This window comes from Netta rufina (assembly GCF_964035555.1).
Source record: "Netta rufina genome assembly, chromosome: 1".
NCBI lineage: Eukaryota > Metazoa > Chordata > Aves > Anseriformes > Anatidae > Netta > Netta rufina.
This window is the reverse complement of record NC_140123.1, coordinates 168531396-168555519: the sequence shown is the minus strand read 5'-3', so window position 1 is coordinate 168555519 and position 24124 is coordinate 168531396. Positions and strand designations below refer to the sequence as shown.

Sequence of the window (24124 nt, the reverse complement as noted above, 5' to 3'; positions counted from 1 at the left end):
ATGGAAGAGCAGAAGCCTCCACTAAAAATTCACATTCTTTATTTTCAGGTATCACCAAATGTTATTGAAGCTGATATTTAAAAGGGCAGGGAACCAGTTTGACAGCCATGTCATGTACACAGAGTTGCTTTTTCCCCGTTCCCATCAGACTGGAACAAATATGCCACATCTTACAATGTGTACCCAAGTTCACATTTAAGCTTACAGATGAGTTTTGCCTGCACCAAGTATAAGGGTGTGCTGAACCCAACCAGTTCCTTGGAGACAGTGACCTTTTAAGCAGCCTCCTGGCTCAGTTACTGCAAAACACCCCGCTCTGAGACACAAATCCTACAAGCACTGCTTGGAAAGCCAATTTGTTTATCCTACCTAGCCACCAGTGCTTCCAAACGTGGATGAACAAACACAGAGACTTCCCGGGTGCACCTGCAGTAGAGGTATATCTGCAAAGGTAGACTCCCCTCAGCACAGTTAGATACACACTTCAACACAGAGCCATAACTCCTGGCCCTCTGCTGCTGCCAAGAGTCTTATTTATTAACAAAGAGACAAAAAATCCTCAAATATCTTGTACCTTGGCTTGGTAGCTTCCCACTCACTTGAACTCTCTGGCATGTCTGATCTGGACCACAGAGTACCAGTGAAGAGCACAGAATTAGGGGCAGTAACACTGCTGTTACAAAAATATGTATTTATTAGTGGTAGCCTTTGTGCACAGTAAAACAGAGTGGAATTCATTAAAATAACACACTGTCATTACTTGCACCACTTTTACAAGTCAAATATAGAATCGACAAAATGCTCCTATCAGAATAGTAATTGTGAAAATAATTGTTTTTTCCAGAAAGTAAATGGGTAGATGTGATCCAGTTTTAAAGGATTTGAAGCAAGAAAGATAACAGATTACTCTTTTTGTTGATAATATTTAAAAATTGTGAAAAAAAATGGCATTTTTTTGTAATCATAGGTATAAGCTTTTACTCTATATTCTTTCCACCAGCAAAATTCCAATTCAGTTTTTCCCAAACAAGATGTATATATACGACGAAACTATTGAGAGTGGGAAGGGGAGGGGTGTTTGGTTCTTTTCCTTTTTTTTTTTTCCCTCCAATTTCTGCAAATTGCCTGGGCTTGTTTTTGATTAGTTAGATTATACTATAAATCAGTCCAGATGTTTCAGTTATTCTGTAATTTGTTGAGTTTTGGCTCAAGTCATTTTAAGAGTTTTTTTCTCCCATGTAGTGATTGATTTCAAAGTTAGTTCCAATATCTTTAACCACATCACTCAGTTATAAGACATAACAGTTCTAAGGATCAGAGGCAATACTGCTTAATTAAAAGTGTAGAACGGAAAGCTGATTACAGTTCATTGTGATTATTGCCAGAAAAATATAGGATATTCTCTGACAAAATGTGAATATCTAGTGCATATATGTATATGTGTATTTAATAGATCATTTAAAATGGTTTAAATATTTGTCAAGTTAAACATGATGAACATGAAGTCTGTGATGCAAAGCCAGTACTCCCTTGAAGCAGACTGCTGATATTGTAAAACACTCAGAAGTCCATGCTTCAGGCAGGAAATTGTCAGACAATGCAAGGAATTTGCAGAAGTAGGATATGGAGTTAATACATCCTACCTTTTCCCCTCATATCTCCTCCTCAGTTAGAAATAAAAATCTGACAGATGAGAGATGATAACTGAGTCCACTCATTTTTATTCTCCTGTAAAAACAAGCTATTTTAAATTGAGCATGAAGAGACACAAGGAAAGGAAATCTTTTTCTTTTGACGTTACTTTAAATATTAATCATTTCTTTTCTTCTCTTGTGTATTACAGGGATCTGTCTTATAATCTGCTGGAAGATTTACCCTGTTTTACTGCATGTAAAAAACTTCAAAAAATGTAAGCTTCAAACTATTCTAAAAGGCCTAACAAGAATCATCTGTATACAAATTTGCTTGAGCATCATTAATTTGGTTACTGCTGAACAATTTGACATATCCCAAATACATACCCTTACAATGCACCAAAGTGGATCATAAATAGTCTAAAATACCGTGGAGTGTCCTCCAGGTGCCTTGTAAACTAAGGAGATTCTTATTGCTATTTCAGTGACTTGCATCATAACGAAATTGATGAAATCAAAGCAGACACGTTTCGGCAGCTGGCTGCTCTTCGTTCTCTGTGAGTACAGCCCAAGCAGTGGTTCACTTGAATTCTCAAAAGCATGAGGCATATTTACTATCTATGTCTGTCCACTGTTTGCCCCAAAACATCCTTGTTTCTATTTTTCCTGGCTTTGATCTTTCATCCGTTAAGTCATAACTGTGAAAGCAGAATAAACACTGTGAAGCTTAGCATCTGCAGCAATGAATTCAAAGATGTAACTTCCAGCTATAAAAGCTGTTGTTACTTGTGAACATTTCTGATAGAGGTGGAGAGAGATACTGAGCCAAAACTAGCATCTGATGGTAGGTTCACATAAGAATCATCTCTAGGGAGCATGAAATCTCTATAGAGAACACTGTTCTCTATAAAGAAGAACAATAAGAAATAGATTTCAAACTTGTATGTGTTTCTGGTATTCGCATAGAGACAGTAGAATAATTTTGTTGGAAAATTACTTTTGTAAGTTTTTACTTTTTTAAGTTTTTGAAGAATTAAACCCATCATTTAAAAACAAAATAAATTAGTTGCTTGCAGTTTTTTTTTTCTTTATTATTATTTCTCAGGGGTGGTGAAGATTGTTATTAAGAAATTAAGCCTATTGACAATGGATTTGCTGTTCCTAGTCATGTCATAAGGGCCTCTTAGAAGTTGTCCATATACCCCACTCCTCTTTCTGCTGCTTTGGGAAACAGTGAAGCAGGCTGAAAACAACAAAGTTGGATTGTAAAAGTCATTAAGTTTTAGAGAATGTTGTCACCTTAGTAACTAACACCATTAACTGACTAACATAATTTGAAAAAAATGTAAAAAGTTTTTGCAGTTTGAGATATGTAGAAGTTTATTGAAAATATTTGCATGTAATTAATACCTTTTTTATATTTAGGCACCCTAATCAAGTGTATGAAAACTTCCATATTCACTCAGCGGGTATGTAATTTTCTACTCACTTTTCTTGTAGGGATTTAGCTTGGAACAAAATTAAAATTATTCACCCCAATGCCTTCTCTTCTTTACCATCTCTGATCAAACTGTAAGTATTTATATGTCTTTTACATTTAAATTTTCACATTTTTCTTGCAAGAACATGCAAAAATTTTGTAACTTGGTGCCCCACTCAGCAGAACTTGAGGCTTTCTGTATTCTAATCTTCTGATCTGTTGAATCCATTTCTATATGTCTGTTTTCTTGTAGTTCACTAACTCCTGTAGGTATTATGGTGAAGCGTCATGTACCAGAGTGTAATCACAGTGATTTGGGCTCTAAGAAACATGTCAGTCTATCTGCCTTGCTTCTTTACATTTGTTAGTAGTTCAGTCTCTATTAGCAGCGATACAGATACCTTACTAGTCCTGTACCAGGATAGGGATCTGGATTCAAAATGAAATTAGAAACATTTTCCAGTAAGCATCTTTATTTCACTGCTTCTTCTTTGACGGAATAGTTTTTCTTCCTTGGTAACTTCAGCCAGAGAAGTTAGTGGTCAAAACATCAGAATCCAAATTGTGTATGCCTTATTCACAGGCATCTCTGTCTTTAAAAACTTCTTCCTGCTTCCCACTGTCATTGCAATACCTTGTCATTTATATGCAATATACAATACCTTGTATATTGCCCTGAGGCAGTGGATGTGTGGGGAAGACATGAAAGAAAATTCCTCTGGAGTCATCCTGCTCCAAAGTTGTTCACAAAGACATACAGATAATCCAGTAGTTGGAGTTCAGTCATGGGAAACATGCATTTGGAAAAAGGTATTAATTTTTGTTAATGGAAGAAACCTCCCCTCTGAATGGTGCAAAATCTCCATGAGCAGAATATTGTCTATGGCATCCCTTTTTGGGTTCCTCCTCAGCACTTTCTTAGAGATGAATGGGTGAGGGAACATCATGCTGCCAGCAATAAATTCTGCATTTGTTCAACAGTACCAAACAGTCACACAGAAGTAAAGAAACAAGCCTTTGAACACACAGAGTAAACCAGTGTACTGAGTGTTACCTGCAATGCTAGTCTGTAGCCCTGGACTGACTGAAGTCAGTGGTAGTTTTTGCCTTTTCGGCAGGACCAGAATTTCACCTTTGGTATTTAACTGTGTTGCGAGCAGTAGGACACACGCATGCACAAACACAAGTGCACTATACCAGAAAATGTAGAAGACCAGTGCATACCTCTTACTTTAAGACTAGACCTTTAGATTTAGATTGTCCTAGAGACAGGAACTTTACCATCCACACATGAGCATAAAAACATCTCAGCAGCATCAGACTCCCCTTCTTTCTCCTTCTTGAGCATTAACCATCTTACATATTGCAGTTTAGATTAGTATGAAGAGAACTGAAAAGGCTTATACAGTAAATGGAAGGGAGGGAGGGTAAAAGAGAACAGAATACATCTGAACTTCCCTCTCTTTGATTACATATCGCCTTTATCACAGTCACTTTGTCATTCACCTGTTTTACTTTGCCAAGTCATGTGTTTGTATTCATCTGCATTTTCTCAGCTCCTCAGACAAACCTTAGCATAGAAGTATCACCTTCACTCTCTCCAGACCAAACCTGTCCTCCTCTAAAACACACTTCCTCCCCATACACCTGAGCTCCTCCTTGTGTAGATTTCAGAGCAGCCATGCTCTCTCGTATCGCACTGATTTTTTTAGGGTGGGGGGAAATCGTTCTGGTATTGGCTCCCTCGAATTCAACACTCTATTTAATTATTTTTAAACTCATTTGATGGTCTCTGAACTTGTATTTTAATTCTTGGAGTCAAAATTTGACAACAAAGATTATTCTTAGTGAAGTGCTAGGTATATACCCTTAGCTTTGTGCTAGAAACATAGGTGTATACTCCTGGGTGTTGCTGCAGCTTTGCTTTGCTGACTGGGGCCTCTATAATGTATTCATTTTTTATCAATTTAGAATAGTATACTCTGTTTTTCCAACATGACTCTTCTAGCACTGAAGAAAAAAAATGAGAACCTGTAAGCTGATTTTTATTTGCTGTTATGCAGGGATGTGTCATCCAACCTTTTGTCCTCTTTTCCTGTGACGGGGCTACATGGTTTAACTCATTTAAAATTAACAGGAAATCATGCCCTACAAAGTTTGATATCATCTGAAAATTTTCCAGAACTCAAGTGAGTATATCATTAAAACTAATAAGCCACATTTGTGTTCATGTGCAGTGGAAGGTGTGTCAGTGTGTAAGGCATGTTGCTTCGTATTGTCAGTCTTTGATCTGTGGTATTAAAACTAAAGCAAATATGATAAAAATGATAGAGTTATTTTATTATGCTCACTTTTAACTGAAGAACTATGAAGTGTTTTGAAATATTAACCCCAGTACTTGCTTAATATGAGCCACATCTGCTTCCTGGTGATATGTTTCAAAAGCTGTTAAAACAATATTGCTAGCAGCTTAGTGATATCTCCTTCTACTGGACTGTGCTTACAGAACCTCCCTTATATTTAGTGAGAATTCAGTAAATATCAAGAATATACTCCTGAAGTTCCAAAATACTTTGCCATTTTTGTTTCAAGTAGAAATGAACATTATTTCTTTCCTGTAATATTTGATTAAGATAATACTTTACAGTTATTACTTAAATACTTTGATGCTAATAATTTGTTGATGGATGCTCTATGATAGACAAAGGAAATAATCTCTAGAGATTATTTGAAGCTCTGCCGGTCACTGGATGACCATAAGGAAGTCACAGTAGAGAATTTTGCCTCTGACTTCAGGATATTAGAGAGTTTCTCCTAAGTCCCCCTTGATTTTATGTTGTAGTTGGAGGATGCCAGCTTCAAAATATATTTTTTCCTCATTTTAATGTAAAAGATATTGTAATTTTTGAAACAATTAAACAGTGTGAACATAGTGAGAGAATCACAGAATGGTTGAGGTTGGACGGGATCTCTGGAGGTCATCTTGTCCAACCTCCTGCGCAAGCAGGGCCACCCGAAGACAGTTGCCCAGGACCACATCCAGACAGCCTTTGAAGGTCTCCAAGGAAGGAGACTCCATCCTCATATCCTCACTTGATTTGGCTTTTGCACTGGAGAAGTTCCATAAGTCATAATAGGCAAACAACTCAAGGAGACATGTTACTGATGAAAAGGACTGGAGTGTTTGAAGATATAAATAAGGCAGTCATAAGTAGAAGTAGAGAGATGATTTAATGTTTGCATACAGCACTGGAAGGATCCACACTAGAGTACTTCTGTGATGGTATGTTAATATAAACAGAGAGAAGAGCTACAAAAATGGTTCAAGGGTTAGGAAACAGTGCCTTAAAAGACTTAATAAACCCAATGTTTGTAGTTTGTCACAGAGGAGATTGGGCAGTGACTTGATCACAGCATATGAAACTACTTCATAACACAAATGTTCAAAGCACTAGAGGCCTTACATAAGTCTTCAGATGAGTCTCAGAGGTCAAGAAGCAAGTATCATAAAAAGTTGTGCATGTCTGAGGCTGAGCTTCTGCCAGCTTTTCTTCTCTCACTGACTGCCTACCTGTTGAGGCAAGTGACATTTCTAAAATGCCTGAATTTCTTAAAAAGAGTGTAAAGACAAAAAAAAAAATCAATCATTCTAGACTAGCAAATCTATAGTAATATTTATACCATAGCGTGATGGCATAAGAAATCCTGCAGTGGTCCTAGAATAATCCACTATTCAACTGAATCGGGTACAAGTTAGATTTTTAATTTTTTTTTTTAATCAAGATTATGTTTTGTATGATTTTTCCACCAAATTATGTACATTGCTAAAATGCAACTACAGTGTAGTTATTCTGCACAAGTAATTAAAAAGGATGTCAGACAATAGCTTAAGTTTTTTTAAAAAAAGTTATTAAAAGTATGATTGATATATCTAGAGCTGATTAACATCTGTAAGAGCAAATGATATCCAGTCAGGAGAGAATGGGGTAAAATCTTAAACTGGAGTCTGTAGGACTTCTACATTTTAATGAAGCCAGGACTTCACACTACACAAACAGTACATGAAGCACCAAACTTGAACAGAGATCTAAAACAAAAAGTAATTTCACCCTTTGTAATTGTTGGAACTAGACATTGGTTACAACATTAAAGACAAATTCCTGTACAAAAGCTGCCTGCTCATCTAAATAGGTCACTGCTGTTCAATACACAAACACATCAAAGAGCTAAGCATCCTCTGCCGCACCTCCAACAATGGCACAAGAATGCTCACAGAGCCGAGCCCAGCTTGCTAGGAGGAAATAAAGTCAGTCTGCCAACCACTCCTTCCTTCTTTATCTGATGCTTTGATTCAGTGCTGTAAAGAATTCAGTGACTAGCTCTGTCCATTGTAACTGTGCATTCCCGTTCACCTTTGTGAGGTGGAAAACAACCTTGTATACCCTGCTGCTTAATCTAAAAACAGAAATAGAGGCATTCCTCGCTACAGGCAAAAAAAAAAAATCAAGGGTACAGATACCATCAGTAAGATAAGCAGTATATAAAAATAAATTTAGACGGTGTTTCTACAAGTCTTTAATTTGACAAAGTCCAAATCTAATCACCCACATCAAATAAAACTAGCCATAGAAAGGACTGTTTCTGGCACCTTATGGCTGAGAGTTGCCTTTGGTTTTTAATGTTAAAACTAGCTGAAAGGAACTCCTCTGTCACCAGGAAGATCTGATGCTAGTTTCTCTGCATTGCAAAGTATATTCTGTCCAGTGTGTTCTGGATCCCACTCAGTCTGTGCATGTGTGCTTTACACGCAAATTCAGAAATATTTGCCAATTTGGGATCTATATGTATAACCTGGAAACCCGGGGGGGGTAGGAGTGTGGAGGGGAACTGTTCAGGTTTAGCAAAGGATGCTAGAAAGTCCTACAGAGAGGATAAGAAATGGGAATCACAATACAAAAAGGGTGTTGAAGTGATGAGGATGACAAAGCTGGTAGTGGGGCTGGCAGGTGTGTCCCGTAAGGGCAGGCTGAGGTCCTTGGGCTGCCTGGGCTGGAGACAAAGAGGCTGAGAGGCAACCTCCTGGCTCTTGGCAGCTTCCCAAGGAGGGCAAGTGGCAAGGGAAGTGCCTGGGGACTCTGCTCCCTGGGACACCTGTGGATGGCCGCGCCGGGGGGCTTCAGGCTGGGCATGAGGAAAAATCTCTTTGTGAGGGTGGCCAAAACCTGGAACAGGCTTCCTAGGAGGTGGTTGATGCCCTGTGCCTGCCAGTGTTCTTGGGGCATTTGGACAGTTCCCTCAATAACATGCCTTAATTTACGGCTAGCCCTGAAGTGGTCAGGCAGCTGGGCTGGATGATTTCTGGTAGTTCCTTCCAACTTAAATGTTCTATTCAAGAACACATTTGCTTTAGTTTCTTGAGCCTAAAATATCCGCTAGCTATTCGTTTCCACAGCTTTATCAATGTCTTCAAATCAGTCTGACACCACAAGTTGCAGTCATCACCTTGCAGAACTTTCAGCATTTCTATTTATAAGGTGTTTTGTGGTTTGTTTTTGTTGGATTTTCTTTGTGTTTGTCAAAAAAGGGGCATTTCTGTTGGGTATGTGGATTGTTCTTCAACCCAAGTGACTAGGTACAGGTTAGTCTAGTAAGCTAAAGGTTTAGTAATAGTTTATTTAAGGGCTTCTAGGAAATGTTTACCAAATCAGGATAATCTCCATATTTTAAAAGATGACATGCACAGAGATGAATTAGAAATTACATATTTAAATCTGCTGGCCTGAAGTTGCACGATAGCTAGATCTTAGTAACCTTGAACTTTTATCGGAGTACTTTAAAAGCAGCTTACATAACCTCTTGTATTGGGTACAAGAGTACAGATTATTGTTGCTAATTCCCAACAGAAATATAAGTATATAGAATCAAATGCCCCCAAATGAACTAACTTAAAAATCACTTCACATCTTAGGGTTCACTTTGTTCCACTTTGTGCCAAGCTAGTATACAAGCCCTGTTGGTATTGGGCCTGCTTCAGACAGACTCCCTGCTGGATTTTCCAGGACATTAAAAGTTGCTTTGGAACATTCATTATGTTAATTTACACGACCAACCTGTTGAAAGTAACCTGAAAGTAGGATACAGTTCTATTGTATTCTTTTTAAGACAGAATAACCCAGTTACCTATTTATCTCTGAAGCTGTTGGTTTATTGAACTTTTGAAATTGAGATGATTTTTTAGGTTTTTCTATATCATGTTGGGGAACTGCAAATTAAATATCTCTACTTCCAAAACACAGAGTATATCCAAGGAACAGAAGTAGTCTGTAGAAGTTGAACGTATGTAATTCTTACATACTACCTCAGAAGTTGGACATCCACAAATGAATGGAATTCAAAGCATACAGTAAATCAGCAATTTTCTGGCAATAGAAAACCTCAAAATCTTTGAAACTAGCTCACCCATACTCAGTTTTGTGTTAGGAATACCAATGATATTAAAGGAGTTGGGAATGAACATGCATTGTCCTGAAACGACTGTGCTCACTCCTTTGAGAATTAATAAAGTAAAGCCTTTTTTCAGTGACATCTGTTTTCACATATGCTGCGTTTGTGATTCATTCCCCTTTCAGTGTAGACTACTGCTTCCTTGGTCTGTGCACAAAATACAATCTCCTTTTTGCCATTTTACTCCGATAAAATTTGATGTGAAAAGAGATAGATGAAGTTTGAATCCAAAATTAGATCTCATTGTCCCCAAACTGAAAAAATTATCTTTGGGAAGTGAAGTTTTGGTTTTGCCTGTTAGGCAGGTAGGCAAAATTGTGATCTTGCCCTTTTCTAAAAGAAGCCATTAAGAAAGTAATGTGGAGAAACTGTTGAGTTACACTGTAAAATTATTAAAAGACATAAAAAAGAAACAGATCTCTTAAGAGTAACATTCAGTAAACTGCAAGTCATGTTCTACATTCATATCTCCCATGAAAATGCGTAAGAAAGCTTCACTGTGCCTTTACTAAAATTACCCTAGAAATCATCTGCATGTCTGATGTGGAATTCTATTTGTGAATCCTCCATTTATATCATCATGATTGAATTTTACCCTCAAATGTTTTGACTTTCGATCATGGCTACTTAATCGAGTTCATTTGTGCTAACAATTGAAACTGTGAGCAGTACAATTGAGTAACTCTGGTGCTCTAAACCAGTATCATGGCATGCTTCTTTGTTCTTCTACTACAGGGTCATGGAAATGCCTTATGCTTATCAGTGCTGTGCCTTTGGAGCTTGCGAGAGCCACTACAAAATCTCCAGCCAATGGAACAAAGATGAGAATAGCAGCATTGATGATTTTCACAGGAAGGATGTTGGATTGTTACAAATTCAAGGTAATTGTCACCTTTTGCTTTTAAATCTACCTGAAGGCTGTGATTTTTCTAGTAAGCAGTCTGTGATGTTGAATCCAATACTCTTTAGCAGTCACCAAGGCAGTGCCTTCCTCTCTCTTGCCTGATAATATGTCAGTGTTCCCAAGCTTAGCAAATTCATTTTGTCAGGTCTATCTTTCAAAAATCTCACTCCCTCTTTTTATCTGTCCAAATAATAACATGGGAAGTGAAATCTTCCCTTTATTTGAGAGACAGGGAAGTGGTGCTGGTATGTAACCCCATAAAATAATAGGGCAGCAAAGATTCAGTTTCTTGCCAGCCTTGGAAGTAGCAACACCTTCTTGGCTATCCTGCTGTGTACATGCTTCAGGATCAGTCACAGAGCTAGTGTGGCTACTTAGGCATAGCTGCTGGGTTTTTATCTTGGCACTTCCTGGGTACTAAAGAGCGCATCTGCTCTCAAGAAGAGAAGATCACTGTATTTTTCTTCCCCTTCAGCAAAAGGTCCGTTATTTGACCTGTTATGTAAGTGTATACATAGATTTTATACCATCCTGCTTCTTTCTTTGCTATTTCCACTCCTGCAAATCAGTGTGTCCAGAGTTCAGGGCTAGTCTCAGCAAGAACAGAGCCAAGAATACATAGAGTGATGACACAAGAAACATAAAAGAACCTGGGTTAATTCTTAGTATCCTGACACAACAGTGGAATTTGTATTTTAAACCCCTTCCTAGGCAGTCACCACACTACAAATCAGGTAATGGAGAATGTACCTTTCTAAAAGTGATTATTTTCAGAGAAGTAATAGTGCCAAATTTTTAAATAATCTTGAGTAAAGTGATTCAAAACCAAATAAGCATACATCTGCTTCTGCTTACAGTTTGGCAGGCAAAGAGATGAGAACAGGCTTTAAATACTGAAGATGTTTTTGGAGTTTGTAGTAAAAGAAATTTTCCTCAAAATTGCAGTATCAAATCTGGGTATTTCCTCCCCCACAGATGAGCGTGACTTTGAAGATTTTCTACTTGACTTTGAAGAAGATTTGAAAGCTCATCATTCCGTGCAATGCTCACCTTCTCCAGGTATGAAACTGCCAAATACATAAGAATCTAAGCATAATACTACCAGATATTTGAAATGCAGAACAAACTCTGAATCTGAAACAAAGACAGGAACACTATGTTTTGCAATAATTTGATGAGACCAGATACATTGTACAAAAATACAAAATTCTGCACTGAAGTTCAGAAAAATATCCAGGTACTGAATTCATCTATGAATGTACCAGAAGTTTTGGAGTCCTCTGGCAGATCCTAACTCCAGGCCCCTTACCACAGGAATTGATCTCCTTATCAAAGGAATGGGAGAGCAAAGGTTCTCTTCTGCCAAGAAACGGATAATAGAACAGAATCTTTGCTCACTTATTCATTTGCAAAGCTGAAGTAATTCTTCTCAACTTCATTGAGTTATTTTACACTTGAGCTTCTCCAACAACACACAGTTCAGTTCAATGCGTAGGCACAGTTCAGTTCAATGCGTAGGACATACCATACAGTACTATATCAAAACACACACAATCCATCACAAGGGACTCCCAGCACTCTCATTTTTTTTGTAGAATAGCGTATCCCTGTGGAGTAACACATGTGTTGTGTTTTTTTGAGTGATTAAATTGGAAACCAATTCCACTGAAAGTTCCCTTTAAGGCAAGGAAATAACTTAGAATGTTGCTTCTAGTTTTAGCATCCTGACTCAGCAAGCGGTTTCCCTAGCCATTCTTAAATTGTAACACATGAACAAAAAAATGCAAGTGACAGCTAGTACTTCAATACTCACTCCAAGCCAAGATTCTTGTTTATAACAGCAAATAATAATAGAAAAGATGTTATGTCAAGAGAAATAGAAGAGGTAGGAGGCCAAAGAAATAATTTAGAAACATTTGACCATCCCATATTCTCCTATGGCCTCCTTTGGAACTATCGAGTTCACAGACATGTCCTCATCTTCAAGGTAAGTCATCACCAGACCTAAGAGAAAATCTAGTTTCCATGCTGATCTTTCAAATGGTATCTTAGAAAAACTTTCAAACTGACACAATGGGTGCTTCTGCCTACTGGATGGCAACAAGTGTTGTCGCATGGAATACATCTCAGCTGCTGGGGTTGTGTCTGCATGGACAATCAGAGACCACTGTGGAGGACTTGCTTTGAGGAAGCACAGCTGACTAGTATTAAGATAAATAATGTTTTTCAGACAGCAGAGTATTCAGCTTCAATCACACAGCATATACACCTCAAATCTAAGAGAACACAGCAGGCTTCAGTCATACTGTCCTGACTTCAGCCACAGCTCATTGCAAGCACCTCCAAAAAGGCAGCCCTTACAAATGCAAATACAGCCTCAATTTTCTATGATTAGGAACTCTTTGGGTCACAAACTCTTTGTTGCAGGCTACTGAGATGATGAAACCAATGAGCCATATAAGCCTTCTCCTCTTACAATCTATCTCACAGCTTTGACCTCAAGAGAATACAAAACTGACAATCCAATTTTATTTGGTGCCTATCTTCAAATTACCTTCCCCATTTATCTTCATATCTCATGGATGTGTCATTCTGGAACTGCTGTATCAAACAGTCTATCAAACAATAAATTTCACTTTCTGCAATGCTATTTCCTTGCCTACAGTGTAGCTTAATAGTCAACTTAAACAGAAAAATGTATTGGAATCTTAAATGAAAGATTTAAATATTCCACTATAGGGATATTTTCTGAAATAGATTAGTCCCAAAAAGTCTGTTTGTAGCCAAACTAAAACGTGTCAAGTCTTCTATCATTAAAATTCTTCAAGAATCCTGATCTCCTCTAAAAGTTCAGATTTATCCTTGGACTCTAAACTGAATTATCTCAGATCATATTGGATTCAAACTTGTAGCACTATGGTCTATCCTGCATTTGTCTATGAAGATAGGATATTAGATAGCCATTACTTCTCTGAGAATGGTGGAGATGATGGCAAATTTAATGATGGCACCGAGATTTCTCTATCTGTGCAACTTGCCTTTAAGGATCCATTCCAAATTCTTGACAGAAAATATTACAAAATGCATCATGAATTTATTTGGAATAAATTTGTTTAAAAAGCCACCTTCGCTTATTCTTTTCAATGCTACATGCATTAAAGCACTTTCTTCCTCACACATAGAATGTCAAAAATAGGCTTGGCTTGCAAAGGTCAAAGCCATTTGAGTCATATCCTGGAATCATTATGGATAAAACAGAGAAAATGAAGAGCAAAGCAGTCTTCTGAAAAGACACTGCAAAGGGGACTTGGACTGTGTAATGACATGTTATTAGGTAGCCAAAGTGCATCTGTCCATATCCATTACATCACACTTCACCAGGACTCATTAGCACAGTCATCCTTTTCTTTCCTGAGAAATTACCCACAGTATTCATACTGCACTTGTACAACTAGGCAAGACTTGGCATATATATATGTGCCAAATATATATATATATCTGTATGTATATAATACTTGAGTTGAGGAACAAAAACTCGTGCTCATGCATATGAGCAGCACATTATTGAGATCTCTACTACAAAGAAAGAGAAAATTCTTTTAGAATAAAATTCACTGCTTGGCTGTGCTGAGAACTTTTGCAAGAGGCATGAAAGCTGAGGTCTTCCAAAGTACAAAATTAACTTTTAGTTTACATGGGTTTCCCTTGCCCTCTTGTTTGTTTTTGTCTTTTCAGGTCCCTTCAAACCATGTGACCACCTGTTTGGGAGCTGGCTCATTAGAATTGGAGTGTGGACCATTGTGGGTTTGACCTTCATTTGCAACGCGCTGGTGACTGCTACAGTTTTCAGATCTCCATTGTATATGTCCTCCATAAAACTTCTCATTGGTCTCATAGCTATTGTAAATGCCTTCATGGGCCTTGCCAGTGGCATACTGGCTAGTGTGGATGCATCAACTTTTGGGAGATTTGCTCAGTATGGAGCACAGTGGGAAAGTGGAATTGGTTGCCAAATGACTGGTCTTCTCTCCATTTTTGCTTCAGAAGCTTCCATTTTCCTCCTCACCTTAGCCGCACTTGAACGTGCATTCTCCGTAAAGCATGCTACAAAGTTTGAAACAAAATCCTCTATTGCTAGTGTCAAAATTGCCATTTTCTTTTGTTTTATGTTGGCACTTATCATTGCAGTAATACCACTCCTCACTGGGAGTGAGTATGGGGTTTCTCCGCTTTGTTTGCCATTACCATTTGGAGAACCCACTGCTATGGGCTACATGGTAGCACTGGTGTTGCTGAACTCACTTTGTTTTCTGGTAATGACTGTTGCTTACACAAAGCTCTACTGCAGTTTAGAAAAGGGAGAACTAGACAACATTTGGGATTGCTCTATGGTCAAACATATAGCCTTGCTACTTTTTACTAATTGCATTCTTTATTGCCCTGTGGCCTTCTTATCTTTTTCCTCCTTACTAAACCTCACTTTTATCAGCCCAGAAGTGATAAAGTCAATACTGCTAGTGATTGTCCCACTGCCTGCGTGTCTAAACCCACTCCTTTATATACTTTTCAATCCACACTTCAAGGAGGACTTGGGAAGTTTGCGAAAGCAAACATTGTTATGGAGGAGATCAAAACATGCTAGTCTGATCTCTGTGAATTCAGAAGACATAGAAAAACAATCTTGTGACTCAACACAAGCACTGGTAACCTTCACAAGTGCTAGCATATCATACGACATGCCTACCAGCAATTCACTAATGCCATCATCTTATCAAATGACAGAAAGCTGCAATCTTTCATCAGTAGCATTTGTTCCATGTCGTTAGTTTCAGTGGCAATGCAGAAAATATCTATGTTTACAATTTTTTTTAATCCCAAAAATAAGTATGGGTGTGCTTCTACAACCTAGAGAATGCCTCTGAATTATTTTTACATGCATCACAAAACAGATGATGACAAAAGTTGCAGCAGGCTGGAAATCCAATACTTGAGCCTTCACGGCCTGTCTCCAAAGTGCTGGAATGAAGAAAGAAAATGAAAGCTGTTGCAGTTTGTGCAGTTGTATCGGCTGCTCTCTTTTAAAGTAGCACTACTCAGAAAAGGCAGTTGGTCAAGAGCAAAAATACCATGTTAAATTGGTAAGCTTTTACTTCACCTGGCAGAGTTCATTTCAGGGGTTGGGTTTTTGTTTTTGTTTTCCCTGTTTATTATAATTCAAACTTAATAATAGATATTCAGTGTCAAGATTGTTTTTATAAGCATCCGTGTGTGGCCCTCATTCAGCAGGGTATCTAAGTGGAAAAGTCCTAAAGGTTTCTGCAGAGTAGACTTTGATGAAGCTCCAAGGTCAACTGATAAAATTCATTTAACAGTTTACCTGCTCTTAGGCTTGGAATTTTTAGAAGTCAGATGCCTTGACTTTTTAAATTGTCAGCCAAAACTACAAGAATAATATGGTGTGAAAGAAATTAATTAAAATCCTGCTGAGCACTTAAAATGTAATCATAAATGGCAAGCCATTGTCACATGGATATTTTTGTAGTGAGGTTCTGTAGAGCCTGGTCATGAATTGCTAGCATGCCAGTAGAATTACTTCCAGAATTACTGCTGACAAAATTGGTAGGTGAGGGACTCACAGAATTTGAGAATGGGAAACACTACATAGCAAGTCATGAATACAGGAAGACTGGTGTGCTGCATACAAATAAATGACACAAAAGGCACTCACATAAAAACAATGATTTAAGGTAATTTGTCTAGGAAAGGAACAAAAACAGTAGTCCTGCTCATGGCACAATCTCTGTCCTGTGAAACAGTGCTTCTAGAAAGCCTCTAGCTCATGGTCCTTAGATGAAGATTCAGAGGCCACTGCATCCTTTTGGCTAAGGCTAGAAGAGGTTGTATGATTTGTGTTCTTAGCACTGGTCCAGGCACTACTGGAATATTTCAGACAGTTCTTGTATTCACATGCTGTAAAGAAGACTGGGAAATTGAAAAGGATTTGAATATCATAAATTTACAAAACAACTTATCAAAGAAGTGACCTGATCACAGTTCATAAGTAGCAACTTCTGGGAAAAGAAGTTTGAGAGCAGAGGACTAAGTTGAGAGAAGAAGGATCCAGTACGGACCCCTGGGAGTTGGTGTTAGAGATACACAACATAGAAATAAAGGTACCAATTGTTGACAGTGATGGTCACTAGCAAGCTAAGCAACTTAGCATGGCTTGGGGTGAACTATCAGTCATCAAGTATGTATAAATTCAAATTGGATGTATTGCCAAAAAAGGTATTGGAGCAGCTATTGGTATTCAGGGATGCCTGATGGCATTAGTTTACAAGTAGGTTAGATTAGATTAACACAGAGTTACTCTCTGGATTTAAATCTATTAATACTTTGCTGAATCAAGGCATTTACATTTAGACATCATGCAATTAGATGAGAAGAAACTTCAAGTCTTTGCCAACTCTACTGCCAAAATATCTCAGATGACAGAGCTCCCTTCACTTCCCCCAAGATCAGTCTTTGACCTTAGTCAAGCCATCAGAGGACATCCCAGTCATCCTTTTTTAGAGCTGGAACCTTTTGCTCAAGTGAGCTGATCATTTAAGACACGGAAGTGCAGAGTTTTTGATTTTTGTTGTTGTTGTTAAAAATAGCTCCCTGAGGAGTAACGTTTAATAGCCCAGTAATCACTTCTTGGTTAATGGCCACTCAGCTTCTGGGTGAATGAGACTAATTTCTAAACATTACCAAGGTTAGCCTAGCCCAGTAATTAAGGTAATCAGTTACAGATGATCATGGTTGTTCATCTGTTACTGCATATGTAACTTCCTGGGACTCCAAGAATGGATTTTCACAATGAAGAATCTGTTGCCAACAATGGATATGCCCTGATTTTCTTGTCCACTCACATTGGTGTATTTTTAGTTTTGCAGTTACAGATGGCATCAGTTGACTTTGGCTGACATGTTCATCTTTCAGGAAAAAAAATGAACCAATGCCGAAATTATGTACGATAAAGTCAGCTGAGTACTTATCTTAATCCTTTATCTCTTGTGGGTTTTGAAGCAGTGCAGCATACAGCTGGAGAATGATGCCTGAAACCACTTTGGATTAAACAGAGGATCAGTCAACCATTGCACAATACCTATTACCATGTTTACTTAGCTTTAATTTAACTTGGGTCCATCTGTGCTGCACTGCTTAATGTCAGTGAAATTCCTTTCAGCTCGCTATATTTAAGAAGTTTGTAAAGTGATTTGAGAAGCAAGATAATGTTATAATTCTAAAGACTAGTTAAAGAAAGCTTCTTTTATCAGAACTTTTTTAGCTTGCAGAAAGTCCTAAAGGCTTTGTGTCTTATTTTTGTAAGCATGTTTGAAATATTTTGATCAAATATTTTAAACTTGAAATTGTTAAAATTCATTTAATAGATTTTTAAAGTAAAATTTGTAAATATAGAACTGTATTTATTATTACAGTGAAATGCAACCACGGTAAAGGACATGAGATTAAGCCCTGTACAGTTTCATATTGATATTTGCTATATTTTCTGCTCATATATATTACTAAATTCATTATCTGTAAATAATATAATGTAAATGTGTAGTGATTGTAAATAGATGACATGCTTTCTTTTCTATCAGTGTTCCAAACATATGTAAGTTGTAATAAAAATGTGACTACACAGTAAAGAGCATTTAATCAGGGCCTAACACCTCACAAAATGGTGTGCATCCTCAATTAGTCTTTCCCAAGTTATTCTAATACTTACACTAACCTCCCCAGATGTCCGAAATTCTTGTTGAAGTATAAATTACAGGTCGTGGGTTCTCATTAGGTGCCCTGGGGAGCAAAAAAAAAGATGAATAGTGTTTCGTTTCAACACAGACTGTCTTTTAAAAAAATGTCACTCGTAGACCCTTATGAACAGATTCTGCTTCCTGCAAGTCCTGTTTCTTGGTGACAATCTCTTACAACTGCTGCAGGAGAGACTCTCACCTCAGACCCGTGTGACATGATGGATGTGCACGAGCACTCAGAAAGGGCAGTCAGGCATTGGGACGGGCTGCCAAGGGAGATGGTGGAGTCACCGTCCCTGGGGGTGTTCAAGGAAAGGTTGGACGTGGTGCTTGGGGACATGGTTCAGTAGATGACATTGGTGGTAGGGGGGTGGTTGGACTTGGTGATCCTGGAGGGCTTTTCCAATCTCAATGATTCTGTGAGTTACCCATCAGGTTTCAGGTCACAGTGGGCCACAGGAGAGATAAGGGTGTGCTGCACAAGGCTGGTGGTATATGTCAGACAGCAAATTCTCCCACCTGCCTCTCCATTTTCTCTCTACAATGGCAGGTAGAGCTGGTCTGGGGATTACCAAACAGCTGGCAAAGTTCATACGATACACAGCAGAGAGACAGTGGCAGCATCACATACAAAATGCATGGCAGGCAGGTGCCGAGGCCAAGTGAAAGGTGCAGCAACAAGCATGGGACTGGCAGGAGTTGGACAGCTCAGGCTGCACCAGAGCTTGTGGCTCAGCTGAATAAAAGACAGGCAGCAGCTAAACAGTCAAGGTCATCTAAGCATCAAGGAAGGGCAAGGTGGCGGATGCCTTCTTGCTGGGAGGGAGCACAGCACAGAGCAGTTATATGTGCTTGGCTTTTCAGAGATAGTGAGCCTAGGTCCCTTCTGTGAAGAACCTGAAAGAGGTGAAACACCAGTGAAGGACAAATGCTGAGAAAGCAAACAATCGTTTAGGCAGGAATTCAATCCACATGGGAAGTAACAAGCTACAAAGATCAAAAAAAAAAAAATTAAAACGATCCCAGATGCAAATAGGTTTTAGCAGGGGGTGTGCAGGTTCTCAGCACAAATGAGAAAGCCAGAGTGGATGGGGTCACTGCAGCTGGAGGGCCAGTGAAAAAGAAGCAGTGAAAAAAAAGTACTTTCGGTGGGTGAGTTTTGGGACAGCCTTGTTAAGGTGGGACAGGATCAGCAGTGAATGGGGATGAGAAGGGCATTAAATATCTGCAGAAGAAAAAAAGATGTATGGCAAGGCACAGGGCAGTGCATGACTCAAAGAAGAGAGAGGGCTTCAAGAGACAGGAAGCAAATAGCAGAATTTTATGGGATGTTAAAAATAGCGTTAGAGTTTTGTGATGGATGATGAGATCAGGTTTGATGTAAAAAGATGGAAGTGCAATAGCAGAGAAGACTGAAATGGTAAGAAAGCAGGCAATGAGGAGGCTTCCACATGCACTTACTTGCTCCGGACAAGAGCTGGGGGCCGGGTGGGAGAAGAAGGATGTTGCATTTTTTGAGGAAGGAAATATTATGGCTTGACGACAGAAGAGCAACAGAGTAGCTACAAAGGAAGAACAGGTTGGTTAGCAGAAGCCTCAAAGAAGAAGGGAAAAGGAGCTCTCAAGGTTTTATGCTCATATACACAGAAGAAAAGTTTTCATCAATTTATTTGCCAAATAGCAAGTGGTAGGTACTGTGGGCAACTTCAGTGTTCTGGCGATCTACAAGGACACACGAGCACAGGTGGGTGACTTCTGCCTTAAAGCACTCGTGCCACAGAAATTACCACCGATGGCAGCCGAAGGAGGGTTCAGCACATCCTCACTTGATGGGTTATTTAGGTAGAGCAGACCGAGCACACCACCTGCTCACTGCTCTGGCACACTAGATACAACACCACGTTTTATTTGGGAACTCAGAAAATTCTCAGGGAAGCTGAAGATACAAGTTTGGCCAAGGCAAAAAGCTAGCCAGAGAAACAAGTGAATGCCATGAAGAAGATGGGATCACCTGTAAGAAAAACAGAAATGCATAAAGGCCAAGCTTTAGCAGACACCAGCGGAGAAGCACAGGGAATGGCACTGCGGGAGAAGCTGCTTCAGCTGGGCACGTGGCTTCAGACCTCCTTCCCTCAGTGGGGGAGAACATCCCTGGGCAACCTGGTGGTCGTGTTTAATCTCAAATTGAGACTAACCATTTGCACAGTCCTTGCTGTTGCTACTCCATGTTTGCATTCTGGCTTAGTGGCCTGCATATAAGAGCCAGCCTAAGTATCTCTTATCTCTGCTCCCTGTAATAGGAATTTCAGCTATACAGCATATTTCCTCTGACTGTTGAATAAAGACTGGAACAATAATCTCATAATCAGACATTTCTCTACCATCAGTTTAGGTCACTGTATGAAAGTTAAGGTCTTGCTGAAAAACCTCATTACTCAGCCACTTAAGGAAAAGCTTGAATTGTTAAAATGTGTGTAGCGAAATTAATGATCTTCCTCCAGGAAAGCACTGAAGTCAAGAGAGTGGAGATAAAGGAGTAAGAACATGAACACAGGAAAGCAAACAACAAAAGAAAACAGAACTAGGATCACAGCAGCAACTACAACATTGTTAGAAAATCCTTTCCAGGTCCATGAGGTGTAATAACTGTGCAGAAGCTCAGGTGCAGCAAGAGGGCACAGAACTCAGCCTCCAGCAGAGCTGTGCTCCTTCAACCAGCAAAGGATGGACCAGCATCTCTGCCAACCATAATATTCATCTCCTGGACTCTTTCACTAACGTGCCAATGATAATTCTGTAAGGGACAAATTTATCACTCTCCAACAATGTTATTATTAAAAGTAATTGGGTGTTAACTGTATGTTATCTAAACTAAGCTCAGGAAATTGATTCAACTCTTATCTGACTTTGCTAGAAGAGAGTCCCATCTATATGAAATTAGGAATTTAAAAGAAGAATGCAAATTTACCCATGCTAATAAATGAAGTAGAAAGAATTCCATGTGTTTATACCTAACACAAGTGTGCTGGAAAGAAAAGGCAGTATCAACATTAAGAACATCTTGTTCACATAACGAGAATCACAGACTTCTGCTTCAGTGACTCTGGAGACATAGGAAATATGAGTATATTCCCTCCATAAAACAGTTTGTTGTGTCATTGACAAAATTATCTAAGGATCCGATCTCAGCCATAGGAAAAAACAAACATTAGGAATATTCCTCTTGAGAGCTGGCCCACAGCCAGGATTTCTAAAAAACTCAGCCACAGACAAAGAGTCCACTCAAAATCCCTATTTAATCTTTTCACAGGTGGCAACATTTTCCACTTGTCAAGCAAAAAATATGCCTTCATTAACAAGGGAAAAAACTCCATCTGTGAATCTCAAGACTTCCACTAAGTATAGAGCATGCACATACCAAGAGTCTTCTCCAACTGGCTTTGAAAGTCTCAGGACTCCAAAACTAATGCTTGAAGGAAGTTTCAAACATCTCCTTTTTCATCTGGAGTCATTCTTGATATGTAATCATTGTTTTGACAGGTGTCTGCAGTTATTAATTTTGTTCCATGTATAACAAGAGCTTCTCAAGACTATCTATAGGTTTCACTGCAGTTATTGTCAGCATTTACAGTTAATAAACTAACTTTATCATTGAGGAAGGAGCTCTCCCAGCCTTTTTAAGAAAAAAAGTAATTTGGGAGATTGTTCTACTAGAAACAGGTTTTGTCTCTTGTAGGAAGTGCCACAGCCTTAGGATTTACACAAACCCTAACTGCATACAGGCTTCATACACAGGTTTCTCTGAGGTGGCTGCTCCTCAAGGAAACTGGCCATTGCTTACCACTAGGGTAGCCACAGCTCTACGTGTCTGCTCATTTGATGATTATGTGGTTTACTTGATACTGGTTAAATTCAGCGTGATAGGTGATCAAGGTGCAAGGTCTACTTGTAGAACTGAATGAGACACAAAGCCATTTCCTAAAACTGGGTTTTACATACTTGCCTCAAGTTTCACCTGCAGCTGCTTTGCAATTATAGGAAACTTGAAGAAAACAATAAAACACCGGATTTTCTCCTGGATTTTTCTCCATTTTGCAAACAAATTAAGCAGCAGTCCACATCCATCACCAGCCTGGTGACGACAGAGAGATTTGCGATGCTTCAGCTGCTGGAATGGTCATCATTTATGTTCATACCTGAAGATCTACAATCCATCACATGAGGTCCTAGATAATTTGTATGAAATGAGAAAAGGAGCTTCACTCACATAACACAAGCATGAACAGTTGCTTTGATTTTTGAATGGCTTAAGCTGTAAGTTAAGGAAAGGAATCAGAGTCTGGCTAAGAATTCCCTGCTTTGTTTTGAAAATACAGGTGTGGCCCAACAAAAATCATTTGCAGAAAAGGACCAGTTTCCACACATCACTCATATAAAAGAACATAGCTCAAGAAGCTATGTTCCAGCATTTTTCAAAATCAGAAGTTGCTTTCCTATATTTCAGTTCAAAATATTAAATAAGCTTATAGAAAATAAAACTTTTCTAGTGAACTTTTGTTGTTGTTGTCTATTCTTTGAAAAATAGAGTTGTTTATGCATTCAAATGAACAATTGTTTTATGCAATAGTACATCACTGTTCTCTGGAGCATGGGGACCAAGGGCTTCTCCTTAGGTGACTCTGTTGAACAGGTCTACACCCCGGCTTTACCTTCTGCTCCTTCTCAAAAGGGCCATGAGTCCCACCACTCACACCATGAGCAGGCAGCTCAGTCACCCCCACACAAAGATGCTGGCCTATGTGAAACCATATGAGCCACCAGCCAACACAGCTGAAAGCCTATTGGCTTTCGTATGGAGAGAAGGAATGGCATGGGGAGAGAGTGGATGAAAGGAAGCTTCCCAGGCAAAAAAATCACCAGTTCAGTTGAGGTGTCGTCTCCCACTGAAGGATTCAGATCTCATTGAGGAACTCGGGAGGAGAAAGAAAGAAGGAAAAAAAAAAAAAAGAAGGAAAGAAAGGAATTCAACTATGAGGAACATATTTTAAAAATTTAAAGATCTTTAAGTGTAATAGGTAATAGCAGGCAATTAAGCTGGTAGTGTGGGCTTTATCATGATCACCAGACTGGAAATGGGAGTGAGTAAGAACTGCTCTTGAAGTACCTCCCTGAGGTACTCTCATAGGTGGAATACATGCCTTGGTCCACCTTTAAGGAGTTGGATTTCTGTTCATTACAAAATAGAGTCAGGCATGGATGAAACATCTTCACAGATCATTTGTTCTTTCTGGGCACACAGACACTGTGTGAAGGTAACTGGTACTGTAAATAAATAAATAAATAAATAAATACACTTAGAACAAAAAAATCTCTTGATTAGCATTAAAAAAGTAGAAGTACAGTGGTATTACCTTCAGAAAGCAGCAGCAGGTGAAGGAGAAGACTGAAGAAATTCTGGTTCACATGTGCAGAAACGTCTGAGGCTGGAGCTGGCCAGTTGCCTGAGGAGCTCTGCCTGCCGCTGCATGGCCCATAAGGAATAGCCTCTGCAATGTCATGCTCACTGAGGGAAGGGATGAGTTCAGAGAACAACGACTAAATCCATGAGACGGTGACTGAGAGGGTCTGTATCTCAGGAATGCAAAGAGCTAGGGAAGGTAATGCATGGCAGGAGGGAGGCGTGCAGGTAACCCACCCAGAAGGCCAAACCACAGGGTAAAGATCAGGAACAGGGTTCGGAACATGAGACCCATCGAGGGTCCCAAAGGGACAGGGCACAGCCCTGTGCCCAGCTGTA

At 39.0% G+C, this 24124-nt stretch overlaps 1 protein-coding gene across 1 annotated transcript in view; it reads left to right on the top strand.

The window, feature by feature from the left end:
• LGR5 (leucine rich repeat containing G protein-coupled receptor 5) overlaps positions 1 to 15348 on the top strand; it is a gene marked incomplete at both ends in the record, with an annotated part of 88034 nt that extends 72686 nt beyond the window's left edge. Inside the window, 7 exons of the mRNA XM_084306061.1 lie at positions 1844 to 1909; positions 2120 to 2191; positions 3135 to 3206; positions 5178 to 5303; positions 10354 to 10499; positions 11498 to 11581; positions 14258 to 15348. Of these exons, the coding sequence (XP_084162187.1) occupies positions 1844 to 1909; positions 2120 to 2191; positions 3135 to 3206; positions 5178 to 5303; positions 10354 to 10499; positions 11498 to 11581; positions 14258 to 15348 (1657 nt within the window). The remainder of the gene's footprint in view (positions 1 to 1843; positions 1910 to 2119; positions 2192 to 3134; positions 3207 to 5177; positions 5304 to 10353; positions 10500 to 11497; positions 11582 to 14257) is intronic.
• Positions 15349 to 24124: the final 8776 nt, after the last annotated feature.